General features: G+C 41.1%; 1 protein-coding gene across 2 annotated transcripts in view; it reads right to left on the bottom strand.

The window, feature by feature from the left end:
• The window catches only part of eif2b1 (eukaryotic translation initiation factor 2B, subunit 1 alpha), a 21,925-nt gene extending 4,962 nt beyond the window's left edge, over positions 1 to 16,963 (bottom strand). The window contains exons 1-7 of one of the 2 annotated variants that reach the window (XM_057819465.1): positions 16,753 to 16,963; positions 13,247 to 13,348; positions 13,054 to 13,190; positions 9,288 to 9,317; positions 1,062 to 1,178; positions 867 to 979; positions 731 to 799 (exon numbers count right to left, since the gene is read on the bottom strand). In XM_057819465.1, the coding sequence (XP_057675448.1) occupies positions 731 to 799; positions 867 to 979; positions 1,062 to 1,178; positions 9,288 to 9,317; positions 13,054 to 13,190; positions 13,247 to 13,348; positions 16,753 to 16,765 (581 nt within the window). In that variant the 5' untranslated portion in view covers positions 16,766 to 16,963. The remainder of the gene's footprint in view (positions 1 to 730; positions 800 to 866; positions 980 to 1,061; positions 1,179 to 9,287; positions 9,318 to 13,053; positions 13,191 to 13,246; positions 13,349 to 16,752) is intronic. The other variant, XM_057819466.1, reaches the window with a different exon arrangement.

Raw genomic sequence — 16,963 nt, 5'->3', positions numbered from 1 at the left:
AATGTCAATATTGTTGTGGAAAGGTTTCATCTAAAAAAAAAAAAATTAAAAAAAAAACCAAACATTGAGAGTGAGACCTCACCTTGATCCAGCGAACGTGGATTTGTGCTTAGGGCAAGATCATCGTTCACAATTAGCGATCTTTGATGCTATCACTTTTTCCCCTTCATTCAAGCGAATCAAGCTTGTTTTCTCACTCTGCGGCTGTAACACTCAACGAAGTTGCTCTCCCAGCTGAGCCTAGGCTAACATTCATCTTTGTAAGCTTTTACTTAGTTTGTATATTGAATTTGAAAGGAAAATGTGTGTTTTGTTTTTGGCGAACTTTTCCCATGGTGCTAATCTGTGGAAGCTACTCACATGGAAAAATCTAATTGTACAACATTTTAAATGTATTCATTTTGTATATTAAACTTACCACGATTTGAGAGCTCAATAAATTGAAGAACAGTACGCCTTATGTTTGGAGTAATTGTTTTTGGGTTAGCTGGCTGTGTAGCCGATAGCGTCACTCTCACACACAGCAACAAACGGGAGGGGGTGAGCGCTGCTGCGCCAAGCCGCTTCTGGCTGCATTTTTGACACAAGAAAAATTGCGAATACCGTCCTACGGTCTGACGGAAAATTTTAATGGTTTTGAAACCGCAAAGTTTTCACACCATGGTAAACCGTGAAACCGGTAACCGGCACATGCCTAGATGTCACATGATAAAATGTTTCGATTCCTTACCCAACTGCCGCGTCCAATATAACTGTGACAGGAACGTTGAGTTTCCTCAGGTGTTGAGCCATCAATCGCCTTGGAAGACAACAACAACAACATGTTGGAGCACAGCTCTTCCAAAAGGCAGGAACGGGCGACTTACCCGGCGCTGTCGGGTTGCGACTCTGTGACAAAAACGGAGAACCGTTTCTTCTCAGCCGCCGCCTTTTCCAGCACCCTCAGGACCACCCGCGAGTAGGAGTGGGTCAGGATTTTCTGCCAACGAATGCAAAAACATTTGATCAACCTGGTATGACCCCTCGAGTTTATTTGTGGTTTTTGCGAGTGTGAGACTTGCAGCTCCGTCCTTGATGAAGGTGTGACACAGCTTGGCCACTTTCCCCCTGGACATGGAGATCTTGTCCACAAACAGTTGCCCGCGTTCCTCCATCACCTTCTTGCAGCGTGACAGGTCCTGAAAAAAAAAAAAAACGTGGTGAGAAGCTGCCGTTTAGCATCCACATCATAGATTGAGATACATTTTAGGTCAGTTTCGGTGATACACCAATATATTTAATTGCGGTAGCCCTAAAAGGCCTTCAGTGTTAGCCAAAAAAAAACGATGTACCGTAATTTTCGGACTATAAGCCGCTACTTTATTCCCCTGATTTTGAATCGTGCAGCTTATAGTGCAGTGCGGGTTATTTGTTGTTATACTGTATTGGGTTAATAGGTAACACTTTATTTGACAGCGGTGTCATAAGACTGCCATAAAACCGTCATAATTATGACATGACAATCCAAAAGAAAAAGAAGAAGTGAGGATGAAGATGTCATTAAGTGTCATCTGGCAAATCATGTCACTAACTCCTTTTACAGTGCTGGCCAAAAGTATTGGCACCCCTCTGATTCCATCAGATAATGCTCCATTTCTCCCAGACAATGATTGCAATTACAAATGCTTTGGTAGGAATATCTTCACTGATTCTGCTTGCAATGAAAAAACACAAAAGAGAATGAAAAAAATAATAATTTTCATTTTACACAAAAGTATTGGCACCCTTTAAAAATCATGTGATGCTTCTCTAATGCTTTGGTAGGAATATCTTCACTGATTCTGCTTGCAATGAAAAAACACAAAAGAGAATGAAAAAAATAATAATTTTCATTTTACACAAAAGTATTGGCACCCTTTAAAAATCATGTGATGCTTCTCTAATTTTTTATTATTAAAGTGAATGTGACACGAAAAAGCATGTTTGTTTCATAATACACGCTGTATTTTATGCTCCTGAATGATATGGACCGCTTGGATGTGTGTGGAAGCGATCGCTATATTTATTTAGTTTTTTTTAATCCCGCGCCATGAAAATGAATGACTTCCAGCTTCGGTCTTGCATTGAGGAGGAGGGCGCTGTGACGTGTACGTAAGCCTGTCGCAATGGCGTACCGCACGCAGGCTATTTTTAGACCGTGACGTCGCATCGTAGAGCGGAAGTAAAGCAGAAGTGGGACATTATAGACCCGCCCTCGCATAGACCCAACGTAAAAAGTGCTACTTTTCTCCGGTAATCTTTCAAAAACGAACATGCCGATCACGCATTGCTTTTTTGGAACTTGTAGAAACGACTCTAGACATTACGACACATGAAGGATGTTTTCTTCATACGTTTCCGGAAACCAAAAACTCGGGAGGAAAAAATGTGAAGACCGAATCAACTTGCGCGGACTTTTAACACCAGCTCGGTGAATCCATTCACATTTCATATGCAGTAAACATTATGTTGGGTTGGCATGGTCTTTCAGAGGACAAAGAGGTAAGCCATTTTTATATTTTTAACTGATTTTTTTAGCGTAACGTTGTGCCGTACTGCTTCTGTCTGACAGTGAATGACCTGAAAAGAATTACAATGGTATCTGACTGCCACTGTTACAGTTTCTGTTATATATATATATATATATATATATATATATATATATATATATATATAAACTTTAGTAAGGGGGGAGTGTAAATAAATTATAGAATTAAGATGTGTTATAAATGAAAAAATTAAAAGTGTTCGTTGGCTGTCACTGAGCAGCATTTGCGATTGCTACAAAAAGCTAACTAAATTACCCCCAAGAACGGTAAGAGACGTAGGACAACCAGAGGATATATAAGAAAGACAGGGCTGATGGTAAAGGATAGCTTGTTGTAACAGGAGAATGTCATTGTCAGTCGCGTCGATAAAAAAGCTAAAGCTATGCTTAGGTCGGCTCGTTTTTTTTCCCGTCTTTTTCAGCCTTCGACACTAAAGCCATCTCTTTAACTGAACATTTTTATGTTCTTTCACATCTTTTCCAGTCAATTTGGCACCAGGGCCATCATTTTCGGAGAGAATTGGTAGGTTTAGCTCTGTAAACATCTCCTTCGTACACGATTTCCATTCATTTCCTGTTAGGGACAAACGGTGGCTTGTCCCTACTTAGCAACAGTAGCTAATATCATGAAATATTAATGAGCGGAAGTGACGTGTTGCATTAGGCTCGAGCGTTTACGTCACAGCAACACTGGATCATGCGAGATTTGCGACAACGCAGCCATATTGGAAGCACATCTGCATCACGGGACATTTAAACTTAACGGCAAATACAATTAAACTATGAGTGCCAAAGATGGAAAAAAGTAAGGAAAACTTGCCAGTTCGATAGAGACAAACTCGTTACCACGGCGAAGGACAGATATGTGAGCAAACTTAAGGATGTGAACAATGTTGACCCTTACGAGCAAGCCGAACACAAATGGAATAAAGATGTCGACAAGCTTCCACCACTACGCGAAATGGACATCATGCTGTATTTAGTGTTTGGTGTAAATTACTACACTCATCAGCAATTCCGAAACTACAAATCGCTACAAAGCTACAAACAGTTTTGCTGCGGATCGGTGCAGGACCTGCACATTATGAGCGTAGCAAACGGCAACACCATCGTTCTTGCAAAGGTAGGCAATGTGTGTTTACATTTTCATTGTCATGAACATCTGGACTTGTTCTGTGCTGAGCTGTGATAGTTAAAGGGTATGTAGTGCCCTGGGAAAATGCTAATATTCCATCATTTATCCATAAACGCATGCCTTTTGTATTCATATCATGCCACTTTGTGTAATTACACACAAGAAAATGAGAAATTTGGCTCGATTGTCAAGCTAAAACGACCGGCGCCCGAGATCTGGCAGATTGTGTGCGTGACGTCACGACAAGTGAAGGGAGTGCCACCGGCCACTAGGGGGGCAGGGCCTATCTGCATCAATATAATTCCTTCTAGTTAGGGGAGAATTAGGGGTGTTTTCAGCTGTTTATGCTGATGCATTGTGTTCGTCCTGCACATATTCCAGGTTCCCTCATGAAGAAACACCCCTCGTTGTCAATAAAAGAGAATTCAGAATTGACAGTGAGGGGTGTTTCTTCAACAAGAAAAAGGCTCAGTGCTTTAATACTGAATGGCGGCGATGATGGAAGACAATTTCGTTTCTAGTTTCAGCGACGAATCCGACGTAACGAATGTTCATCTAATGGTGACGAGGAGAGTTACGAAGCTTTAATCGGTGTTTTAGGTTACCAATTTGAGCCCAAACGAACGCCAATGCAGCGTAATGAAATGGTCATTGAGGGGAGCAATGACACTGATGAAACATCGGCAGCAGATCGTGTGGGAAACACCAATGATTTGTTTTGCATTTCTTTTTGTGAAGCTGATACACCGTGACTGCAAAATAAAGGAATGCATAGAATAATTATCATTTATTGCGCTATCATAGCTTTTCGCTCTGCCAACAGACACAAATATGAATGGGGTCAGAGGATTTGTTCTATATATTTTACGAACGATAATTTATACATGTGTCCAGTCCTGTATCCAATGCGTGACATTTTTTATTATTATATAAGAGTACTCACTCCGACCATTTCGAGCTTGGCTGCTCCCCTCCTTTGCTTAGCTTTAGCCTCCTTTACCAGTCATCGTCCTCTTTCTTGATATCTCGGGACATTTAGGTGGCTGCACCTGTATGGTCGGCACCGCATCTCCATTGAGCAGCAATCTTTTAGCAAAACCCGATTTCTCTTGTCCATAGTTCGAGAAGCTTTCAGGTGGAAAATGCGCACCACAGAAAAGCGTGCCGGAGGCTGTGTCTAGAAAATTAGCCCTCTTTGCACGGACGAACTTTACCCATTGTCTGTGTAGTACAGCTTTTTTTTTTTCGCGTTCAGGAACTCATGGATACTATATTCCGATAAATAACTATTTGTACACCACATAGCACAGCAGTTTTGAACCATTTTTGTGATGTTTTGGTCAAACAAACCCCAACGCTACGCTCTCGTCGTTAAAAAACAATGGCACCTGGTTCCGCCTCGACTGTCAATCACTTGTCGTGACGTCTCCGCCCCATTCGGCTGTTTCCGGAACACTTTCGGAAATGTTCATTTTCTTTCTATTTTCGATAATTGCTCATTAATATGATTTTTTTGTTAACTTTATCAATATTTGTTATCTTGGCACATAACGGTTCTGTTGATGTCTCACACCCCCTTTGCTGCTACATACTCTTTAAGTGACAAATCAATGCTGTGTTTTAGAAAACAGATTTGTTGCAATGTAGCCTGTGTACTACAAATTCTTTGCCACTATCTCACGGCAACATGTTACAGCTTTTTCATTTAGAAACGACGGGAATTATGTCTTATGAAGACAATGCACATGTATGCATGCTAGTTGTTTAGCTGTAGCTATAGCTAACAACAGGTCGACTTAGGGCATAAAGTTACCGAAATTTGCGTAGACAAACGAAATTAACTTACCGGAGTGGACGTGCATAGAGCAAACTCTGTAACTGGAGAATCAAACGTTATGCCCTTCCTTCTGATCGAGGCCACCCATGCCATTCTTCGACCTTTGGTAAGTTGATGTGAGCTTTCCCTCGCCTTTTCTCCATGTAGGGATCCGGGAGAAACTCAATGGGGTTCCGTCGAGCTGTACATTCTCCTTTCTATTCGATCGGTTGTTGCAATTCTTTACAATAATAATTTCCAATCATTTTTAAAGAGCGACCTGAGTCGAAATGCCTCACTGTTTATGTTTCCCGGAGTTCTGACACCTAACTTCCTGCTTCCAACATTGCGATAGGGGCGGAAACCTCATACGCTCGAGCCTAATATGCAATAATTCCATTTATCACGCGATAAATAAAAATGAAGGCGGTAATTTTTCCGCTGCGATTTATAACCCAGCAGACGTGCTGTTAAAAGTTAGGATTCCTCGTTACCAACAGCGCAAAATGCATCTTCGTTCCAGGTCCGGTGTTGTGACGAAAAATAGCCGCCCCGCATGAAATGTCCTCCCTTGACAGGAGCGCCCACACGTCACTCGTGCAAAAAGCTTTTTCTTACCAAACTCGTACAAACAGCTTTTTTTTTTACTAATTGATGGACACGGAAACGACTTTCTTGGACCGTGAATATGTATTATTTTACTCTGCTCGAACTAATAAATGTCCTACCTGTGTGATTGTCATTGGGATATGGTCATGAAAACCTGACTAGACTAATACATTTCTGTTCAAAGATGGTTATGTGGCCCAGTCCGCGATTTGTTACCAAAATACAGTACTAGTATTTTGTGTAACTTATTTATTTAAAACTGGATTTACAGTCGTAAATCCATTACTGTAATGCATCCATGAAAACATTTGATGTTTTCACCTCAATAAAGCGTCATAAATAAGCGCTCCCCTCAGGAGGGACATTTCACGGCACAACACCGGCAAAAACTAGCGCCGGAGCCAATCGTTCCCATTATATCCTATTGTTCAACGTATACCGGCCGCGTCAGTGCTCCGGAGTGACTGTGGACCATCTATGGCGCGCCGGTGTTGTTGACGTGTGGGCGCTCCTGTCAGGAGTGACATTTCACGCGGGGCGGCTATTTTTCGGCACAACGCCGGATATTTACAACGAAGTCCGCCAAAACATTGTTACCGACTTGGCTGCTACGAACAACCTCGCTTTGACAACGAACAGCTGAATGAATTTAAGAGCGCTGTGCTTCAAACTCGTCCTGTTTATGAAAGTCGATTGTCATATGCTGGTGTTGTGTAGTAATGAGCAGACGTGACTTCAGCGGCGCTTGCTAACTTTTTTAATGCGCGCACACACTCGATATCATGAAATGGCAAACTAGATGTACTACGTCCCATGCCATTGGCTAAGTGAGCCCAGAGTGATTATGGGACACGTAGTCCATATACTACATCGATGAATTCTAAACTGTCATGACTGAATGGAAGTTAAGAAGGCCAAATCAATCCATACCAGTGACTATAGATAATGATGCAAATATTGTTAATTCAGTACATGACACAGATGGATTCGGACCACAAATAGGATGTCTTGCTCGTGTCGTAAACCTAGCTGCTCAGAGAGCTGCAGCAATCAACAGTGTGCCCTGCCTCACTTTAAAAACAGTAAAGATTGTTCTCAGCACTTTTATACAAAATATTTTCAGATCAGTAAGAAGCAAGCACATAAATATTATGCACTAAAATGCATGTTTATATGATGGCAATTTAATTTTTGCTCGTTAGAAAAACAAACAAAAAAAACGAAACAAAAAAAATATATATATATTTTTTTTTTACAGAGCACTAAATGTATTGAATCGGATCGAAAAGTGTCCCCCGTATCAAAAATCGTACCGAACCATGACTTAACTATATCGTTGCATCCCTATGGAACACCATTGCAGAAGCTATGATGGGAAAAATTTTCATTTGCCTAAATGCTTAAGTTATTAAGTGCAATTTTTTTTAACACATTTTATTTATTCTGTTTCTGTGCGGTATCAATATTGTTGTTTTTTACTTAAGAGGCATGGTCTATTGTTTTTAGTTGTGATTTCTTAAAAAGTATTTTTGAATTTAAGAGTAAATATTTATCGCGTTTAAATGGGTGTACTTGATCTATTAATATATACTGTATTCTCACTGTGTTATTGTAAATTGGTTAAAAAAAAATGGGGGGGCGCAATAATAACGCATATCGCAATATTTTATGAGAATAATTATCGCACACTAAAATTTGTTATCGCAACAGGCCTACCTGTATGGGTGAAGGCGTCCTCTTCACTAAACAGCCATATTGTTGTGTATGAGGACTAAGGATTCAGCTGATTTTGCGGATTAATACGTTTATTTTTCGCATCACGCCAGCCAAACGGCTGCAGAAAAATCTTGCTTTATGAGGGAGAGGCGTGTGCGCCTTTTTGGAGTTTCAAAAGTTCCCATTCATCGTGGATATTGGCCAAGCCCGACTACTGTGTGACCATTGGACTTACGAGGAAGTGAGTAAACATCTTGTTTGTTTTTTTTATGTCAAATATTAATACAGTGATTACAAAGTAAACACTACAAACTTTAAATAAAGGACTACTTACGTTAGATCATTGATAGGCATGTAAAAACATTAGCTGCACGTTAGCTGCAGAACAACTGCAGCCGCCCTCCTCCGGGGAACGAACTGTAAATTGCTCTCCGCCGGGCGGTTTGCCGATCCGCGAAGACAATCGACAACCCAGACGTCATGTCAAATAATCCGGGCTAGTTATGTGTGATTTTCCACATCGAAGACTTTGAAACATCACTCGGTTCGGGTTAGCATGTCGGCTAGCTGTCACACCTCTTGGTTCGTTTACATTCTCCGAAGCCGGGTAAGGGAAATGACATATGTCCGATTTAGGTGTCATAAAATATCATTCGGGAGGTGCGACAGTAAAGGTGACGTCGACAGTTTTGACAATTATGGAATAATTTTTCCATGTCATCCTGAATAAGTACATTTTTATTATTTCATATTCCATTTAGCACAAGACTTATTTGTCATGACCATGCCATTTATTTAGCAAATGGGGAAAATACTTGGATAAAAAGAATATCCTGTAAAAATATTGACGTAAAGAGACAGAAACAATGACATTTTGCAGCTCTCTTCGTCGCGTTTTCCGCGTTCTGAATAATTCCCCCTCAATGGGCTGAATAGTAAAACCGATGAGCCCAGTCACCCGCTGACGTCATCCACCTGTTGGGGACCCTAGAGCCCTGTAATGGTAGGTGTGGCTAACCGGCAGATTAAAAGACTAATTTCTCGTCGTCTGCGCTTTGCTAAATTGTTGTATATAGTCGAATCGTCTCAAAATATGATTCTAATTCACATAATAATGCTATTTAATACTTTTTTTCTCCTGTCGTATGCTCTTTAACAGTACCTGTTACTTACCTATTGCACATAAGCGGTGGCAAGAACTTGCAGCCAGTTAAAATGGATTAAAGTTGACAAAAGAGAATGAATTTTTAAAAAATCATTATCATTTTACACAAAACTCCAAAAATGGGTAGGACAAAAGTATTGGCACCATTTGAAAAATCATGTGATGCTTCTCTAATTTGTGTAATTAACAGCACCTGTTACTTACCTGTGGCACATAACAGGTGGTGGCAATGATAAAATCACACTTGAAGCCAGTTAAAATCGATTAAAGTTGACTCAACCTCTTGTCCTGTGTCCTTGTGAGTACCACACTGAGCATGGGGAAAAGAAAGAAGACCAAAGAACTGTCTGAGGACTTTAGAAGCAAAATTGTGAGGAAGCATGGGCAATCTCAAGGCTACAAGTCCATCTCCAAAGACCTGAATTTTCCTGTGTCTGCTGGGGCCGCAGCTATCGAATATTTTAGTAATCGAGTAATCGACTGAAAATTCTATCGATTAATCGAGTAATCGGATTAGAGCTGAAACGAATACTCGAGCAACTCGAGTTTAAAAACTGATCTGAGTAATTTTATTCACCTCGAGTAATCCTTTATTTTCACAGCTCTGAGCATCACATTTTGCTCGCACTACTTTTAATGCGGGACAGCGCGCTGATGGCACGTGCGTAGAGGAAGAAACAAAAAAAAACTGCAGCCGACAGCCACTACAAACGACGCCGACGTTGCTAAATACTAGCCCGCACGATGCTACGTTGGTAGCCGGTAGCGTCTGATGAGTCTCATAGAGATCACACGTATGTTGAACTAGATGCGAAATGACAGACTCGGCCGTGTCTGATGAGTCTCGTAGAGATCACACGTATGTTGAACTAGATGCGAAATGACAGACTCGGCCGCGCCTGGGCAGCGAGTGCCACCGGCCACTAGGGGGGCAGCGCCTGTCTGCATCAATATAATTCCTTCTAGTGAGGGGAGAATTAGCGGTGTTTTGAGCTGTTTATGCTGTTGCATTGTGTTCGTCCTGCACATATTCCAGGTTCCCTCATGAAGAAACACCCCTCGTTGTCAATAAAAGAGAATTCAGAATTGACAGTGAGGGGTGTTTCTTCAACAAGAAAAAAGGCTTAGTGCTTTAATACTGAATGGCGGCGATGATGGCAGACAATTTCGTTTCTAGTTTCAGCGACGAATCCGACGTAGAAGGACGTAACGAATGTTCATCTAATGGTGACAAGGAGAGTTACGAAGCTTTAATTGGTGTTTTAGGTTACCAATTTGAGCCCAAACGAACGCCAATGCAGCGTAATGAAACAGTCATTGAGGAGAGCAATGACACTGATGAAACATCGGCAGCAGATCGTGTGGGAAACAACGAATGATTTGTTTTCCATTTCTTTTTGTGAAGCTGATACACCGTGACCGCAAAATAATGTACAGAATAATTATCATTTATTGCGCTATCATAGCTTTTCGCTCTGCCAACAGACACAAATATGAATGGGATCAGAGGATTTGTTCTATATATTTTACGAGCGATAATTTATACATGTGTCCAGTCCTGTATCCAATGCGGGATATTTTTTTTATTATAAAAGAGTACTCACTCTGGCCATTTCGAGCTTGGCTGCTCCCCTCCTTTGCTTAGCCTTAGCCTCCTTTGCCAGTCATCGTCCTCTTTCTTGATATCTCGGGACATTTAGGTGGCTGGTGTATGGTGGGCACCGCATCTGCTTTGAGCAGCAATCTTTTAGCAAAACCCGATTTCACTTGTCCATAGTTCGAGAAGCTTTCAGGTGGAAAATGCGCACCACAGAAAACCGTGCCGGAGGCTGGGTCTGCAAAATTAGCCCTCTTAGCCCCCTGCGTAGTCCAGCTCTTTTTCTCGCGTTCGGGAACGCATGGATACTATATTCCGATAAATAGCTATTTGTACACCACATAGCACAGCAGTTTTGAACCATTTTAGTGATGTTTTGGTCAAACAAACCCGAACGCTGCTCTCTCGTCGATAAAAAACAATGGCACCTGGCTCCGCCTCGACTTTCATTCACTTGTAGTGACGTCCCCGCCCCATTCGTCTGTTTCCGGAACACTTTCGGAAATGTTCATCATTTTCGATCTATTTTCGATAATTGCTCATTAATGTGATTGATTTTTTTGTTAACTTTATCAATATTTGTTATCTTGGCACATAACGGTTCTATTGATGTCTCACACCCCCTTTGCCGTTTCATATCCTTTAAGTGATGTGTGTTATCAAGCGTAACGGCATTTTTAGGTATGTATATATATATATATATATATATATATATATATACATATATATATACATATATATATATATATATATATATATTTTTTTTTTTTTTTTTTTATAAATAAGATCTAAAAGTTTTTTAAGTGAAAGCAGTGAATTTGTCTTTTTTATTCTATTTACATCTGAGATGCAATTGTTGGCTGTTTTCAACAATATACATCGAAAATAAAGACATTGATTGACTGAAAATGGTTCAAGATTAGATGAAATGTCTTGTTTTCTCATGTATATTTATAATTGCTCTTCACCTAAAAATATATTTGTTTTATCCGATTACTTGATTAATCGATAGAATTTTCAGTCGATTACTTGATTACTAAAATATTCGATAGCTGCAGCCCTAAACCAGATAAAACATCTTAGGTGAAGCGCAATTATAAATATACATGAGAAAACAAGACATTTCATCTAATATTGGACCATTTTCAGTCAGTCAATGTCTTTATTTTCAATGTACATTGTTGAAAACAGCCAACAATTGAATCTCAGATCAAACTAGAATTACAAAAAAAAGACTTATTCACTGCTTTCACACAAAAAACATTTTTTATAAGATCTATTTCTTACCTAAAAATGCCATTACGCTTGATAACACACATCACTTAAAAGTTAGGTGTTTTTCCCCACGTTTCAATTGAATTTCCATTTGTGTCAAGCTATTTTTAAGTTCTAGTTAAGTTTTAAGTTAGTCTAAACTGTAAATCCTGATAGGATTTTGAGTTGTGCAGTGTTCAAAATAAATGTATGATACCTGCTGTACTGGAGCACATTAGGTACAAGTGCTACTTGGTGTTTTATCCAGCAATGACTACTGAGCTAAAATTGACAGTTAGCATTATTAAGTTTTTATTTTACACCCTCATCACTCTACAGCGCTATGTTTTCACAATTAAATAAAGCCTGTATGTAAGACACGTTAGCCACGCATCGACAGTGGTCATAATTAATAGAAACCTAGCCCTTCGTAGGGCTAACGTTACGTGAGCGAGTGACAGTCTACTGCTTTAAGATGGCGGCTGTTTACTAACGCCGCTGACTCTGTCATTTCGCATCGAGTTCAACATACATGTGATCTCTATGAGACGCATCAGACACTACCTGCCACCGTAGCATCATGCGGGCTAGTTTTTAGCAACGATGACATCGTTTGTAGCGGCTGTCGGCTGCAGTAAGTTTTTTTTTTTTTTTTAAATTGCTTTCTTCTCAACGCACGTGACATCAGCGCATTGTCCCGCATTAAAAGTAGCCCAGGCAAAACGTGATGCTTAGAGCTGTCAAAATGAAACAATTACTCGAGGTGAATGAAATTACTCCGATCAGTTTTTAAACTCGAGTTGCTCGAGTATTTGTTTCAGCTCTAGTGTCTACCGTGACAACAGTGTTTACAGCAGGTGGCAGTAGAGGTTGACTGTCTCCTCCAAGGGGGCAGTGATGGCCAAATGAAGCTTCCTAAAGCACTGAAGCTTTGCAGCCAATTGGTTCAAAGCTTCATGGTGGTTCATTTGGTCTTATGTCAGTCTTATGATGCCGCTATCAAATAAAGTGTTTCCGGTTAATATCTTTTGTTGTAAATATCCCATAATACAGTGAGGACACCTGCGGTTTATAGTCCAGTGTAGCTTATCTAGTAACAAATGTTGTTTTTGGGTCAAATTTGGTGGGTGGCAGCTTATAGTCCAAGAACTACGGTCATAATGTTGCTATGACTTCTAATCCTAGTTTTTTCCACCTGGTGTTCGAGCGACGTGAGGCTGATGAAGCGCAGGAAGAGTTCGCCACCAGAAGACACTGCCACTGACGAGTCCACGCTGGCCAGGCGGGCCGTGGCCCAAGTCAGGTTTTCCCTCAGGCCCAGCAGCGTCTCGCCTGAAAGCCACCATGTCAACCACCACAACAACGACAAGGAGAGACCCGCATGTCACCTTCATCACGCTTGAGGAACTCTAGCAAGGTGCGAATCGCGGCCACCGCCGAAGCCACGTCAGGATCCTGCTTCAGCTGAGAGCGGAAATACTCCAACAACTCTGCACAAACAACAACATTAGAAACAGTCATTTACATACAGTGGGTAGAACAAGTATTTGATACACTGCCGATTTTGATGGTTTTCCCACTTGCAAGCCATGTAGAGGTTTGTAATTTGTATCATAAGTTCTCTTCAACTGTGAGGGACGGAATCTAATACAAAAATCCAGAAAATCACATTGTATAATTTTTAAATAATACATTTGTATTTAACTGCATGAAATAAGTATTTGATACATTACCAACTAGTAAATATTTCGGCTCTTAGTTCTTTTTTAAGAACCCCTCCTGTTCTCCACTCATTACCGGAAGTTACTGCACCTGTTTGAACTTGTTACCTGTATAAAAGACACCTGTTCACATGCTCAAACAAACAAACTCCAACCTCTCCACAATGGCCAAGACCAAAGAGCTGTGTAAGGACATCAGGGATAAAATAACAGACCTGCACAAGGATGGTGTGGGCTACAGGAAAATAAGCAAGCAGCTTGGTGAGAAGGTAACAACTGTTGGAGCGATTATTAGAAAATGGAAGAAGTTCAAGTTGACGGTCAATCTGCCTCGTTCTGGGGCTCCATGCAAGATCTCACCTCGTGGGGCATCCCTGATCACGAGGAAGGTGAGGGATCAGCCCAGAACTACACGGCAGGGCCGGGTCAATGACCTGAAGAGAGCTGGAACCACAGTCTCGAAGAAAACCATCGGAAACACATTACACCGTCATGGATTAAAATCCTACAGCGCACGCAAGGTCCCGCTGCTGAACCCAGTGCATGTCCAGACACGTCTGAAGTTTGCCACTGACCATCTGGATGATCCAGAGGAGCAATGGGTGAAGGTCATGTGGTCGGATGAGACCAAAATTGAACTTTTTGGTCTAAACTCGCCTCGTCGTGTTTGGAGGGAAAAGAAGGATGAGTACAACCCCAAGAAAACCATCCCTACTGTGAAACATGGAGGAGGAAACATCATTTTTTGGGGCTGCTTCTCTGCCAAGGGTACAGGACGACTGCACCGTATTGAGGGGAGGATGGATGGGGCTATGTATCGCCAGATCTTGGCTGACAACCTCCTTCCTTCAGTGAGAGCCCTGAAGATGGGTCGTGGCTGGGTCTTCCAACATGACAACGACCCAAAGCACACAGCCAAGGCAACTAAAGAGTGGCTCTGTAAGAAGCATCTTAAGGTCCTGGAGCGGCCTAGCCAGTCACCAGATCTGAACCCGATAGAAAATCTATGGAGGGAGCTGAAAGTCCATGTTGCCTAGCAGCAGCCCCGAAACCTGAAGGCTCTGGAGAAGGTCTGCATGGAGGAGTGGGCCAAAATCCCTGCTACAGTGTGTGCAAACCTTGTCAAGGACTACAGGAAACGTTTGGTACCTGTAATAGCAAACAAAGGGTTTTCTGTTCCAAATATTAAGTTCGATTTTTGTGATGTATCAAATACTTATTTCATGCAAATAAATGCAAATTTATTATTTAAAGATCATACAACGTGATTTTCTGTTTTTTTGTATTAGATTCCGTCCCTCACAGTTGAAGAGAACTTATGATAAAAATTACAGACCTCTACATGCTTTGCAAGTGGGAAAACCAGCAAAATCGGCTGTGTATCAAATACTTGTTCTGCCCACTGTAACTGCACCAATAATCGAAAATAAAAGCACAATAAACTTCCAAAATACCTGCACAATAAGATAGCTGATGCATACACCCTTGCCAAGAAATCCAGCATATGCTGGTTCCTGTACCAGTAAACACAATAAATAAGGCAGAAGCTTGCCGGATTGTTGTTGCTGGTTCAGAAACCAGCATATGTTGAATTTCTTAGCAGGACCAGTAAACACAAACATAATTAAAAGCCAAATTTAAAAAATAACGATGCAGAATCTCACACACATTGCAGATAAACACAGTAACGGCATCAAAAACTCATTCATTCATTTTCCATGCCGCTTTTCCACACGAGGGTCGCGGAGGTGCTGGAGCCTATCCCAGCTAACTACGGGCAGACGGCAGGGTACACCCTGAACTAGTTGCCAGCCAGCCGCAGGGCACAACGAGACATACAACCATTCACGCACACACTCATACCTACAGACAATTAAGAGCAGACATGTCCAAAGTCCGTCCCGGGGCCAAATGCAGCCCATGGTCAAATTTCATCCGGCCCCCAGCCTCTGTCATAAAATCAATAACGTCTGGCCCGCACACAGACTTAATAAATGGGTCAGCAGTACCGCAACCACCATATGAAGTAGCTTACACACGAAATGCTGCTCCTCATTTACCCACTAAAAGGCAGCAGCACTTTAACCCTTTATTGCCAAATGTATCACATTTGATACACCTAAAACTTCATGATTTTGAGACTAATTTAGAATTTTGACATTTCTTTTCGGGAAAAAAATGATGGATGAAAGTCAACACATGCATCTGCAGGTTCCATGAAAAATAAACATGATTTAGCATGGGTTATAGATATGAGAGCGCTTATTACACATATTCATTTTGACTTTTCTTTTTACAAATTCGAAAAATAGGTTTCATTAGGACCTTATTTTTAAAATTTTGGGATTTTTCAGATAATTGCTTCATGTTGCAGGTATTTAAGGGCTAAGCAACATTACTCCGTGTGACCCATTACTTCCATTTTCTAAAATGGCGACAATAAAAAAAAAAGAAAGTTGACTGACGGCCGACGCTTCAAGGATAGGTGGAAATTGGACTATTTCTTCACTAAAATACGCAACAACTGTGTCTTGCCTCAATTGCAAAGAGACAGTCGCTGTTTTTAAAGATTTCAATGTGAGGCGATATTACCAAACAAGACACGCTGACATATACGACAAGATTACAGGGAAGATACGCAGCAAGAAATTGAAGCAACTTGAAGCTAGTTTAATTTCACAGCAGTAGTATTTCGCAAGAATCCGAGAGTCGAAAGAGAATGCCGCAAAGGCTAGTTGCGAGATTCTTGAAATTATTAATTAAAAAAATAACAAAGCAAATGTGACACACTGAATGGCTTGCTAAATTTTGCTTAAATATATTGTTCAATGTAAAAAGGACGTGAGCCAAGGTCGGCCCCCCACATCATTACCATTGGCCCCCTTTGCAAAAAGTTTGGACACCCCTGATTTAGAGTGTTCAATTAGCCAACCATGCATGTTTTTGGGATGTGGGAGGAAACCGGAGTTCCCAGAGGAAACCCACGCAGGCACGAGGAGAACATGCAAACTCCACACAGAGGGCCGGAGCCCTTGATCTCAGAACTGTGAGGCAGATGTGCTAACCACTCAGTCACCGTGCCGCCGGCATCAAACTAATTAACAAAATAAAAAGGAAAAGCACAAATGCGCGCACATTCCAACTCATGATAACACTAGTTCCTCAGCTCTTACCTTCTTCATTCATCCCGCTGGACTTGTTGTTTTTCGGAACAATTTCGTGGGGTTTGTTTTTCAAATATTTGCGGGCCGTATACTCGCAAAAACGGCAAGCGAATTATTATATCAGCGTTAATTGGTGAGAAACTTGCTGTCACTTAAACACATTTATGCTGTTTTTTTTTTTGGTTTGCGCTGACGTGTCGCGCGTTGATGACGATTCATA

This window comes from Corythoichthys intestinalis, chromosome 17, assembly GCF_030265065.1.
Source record: "Corythoichthys intestinalis isolate RoL2023-P3 chromosome 17, ASM3026506v1, whole genome shotgun sequence".
Lineage (NCBI taxonomy): Eukaryota > Metazoa > Chordata > Actinopteri > Syngnathiformes > Syngnathidae > Corythoichthys > Corythoichthys intestinalis.
Note: the sequence above shows the minus strand (reverse complement) of the source record. Positions and strands in the feature narration are given on the sequence as shown.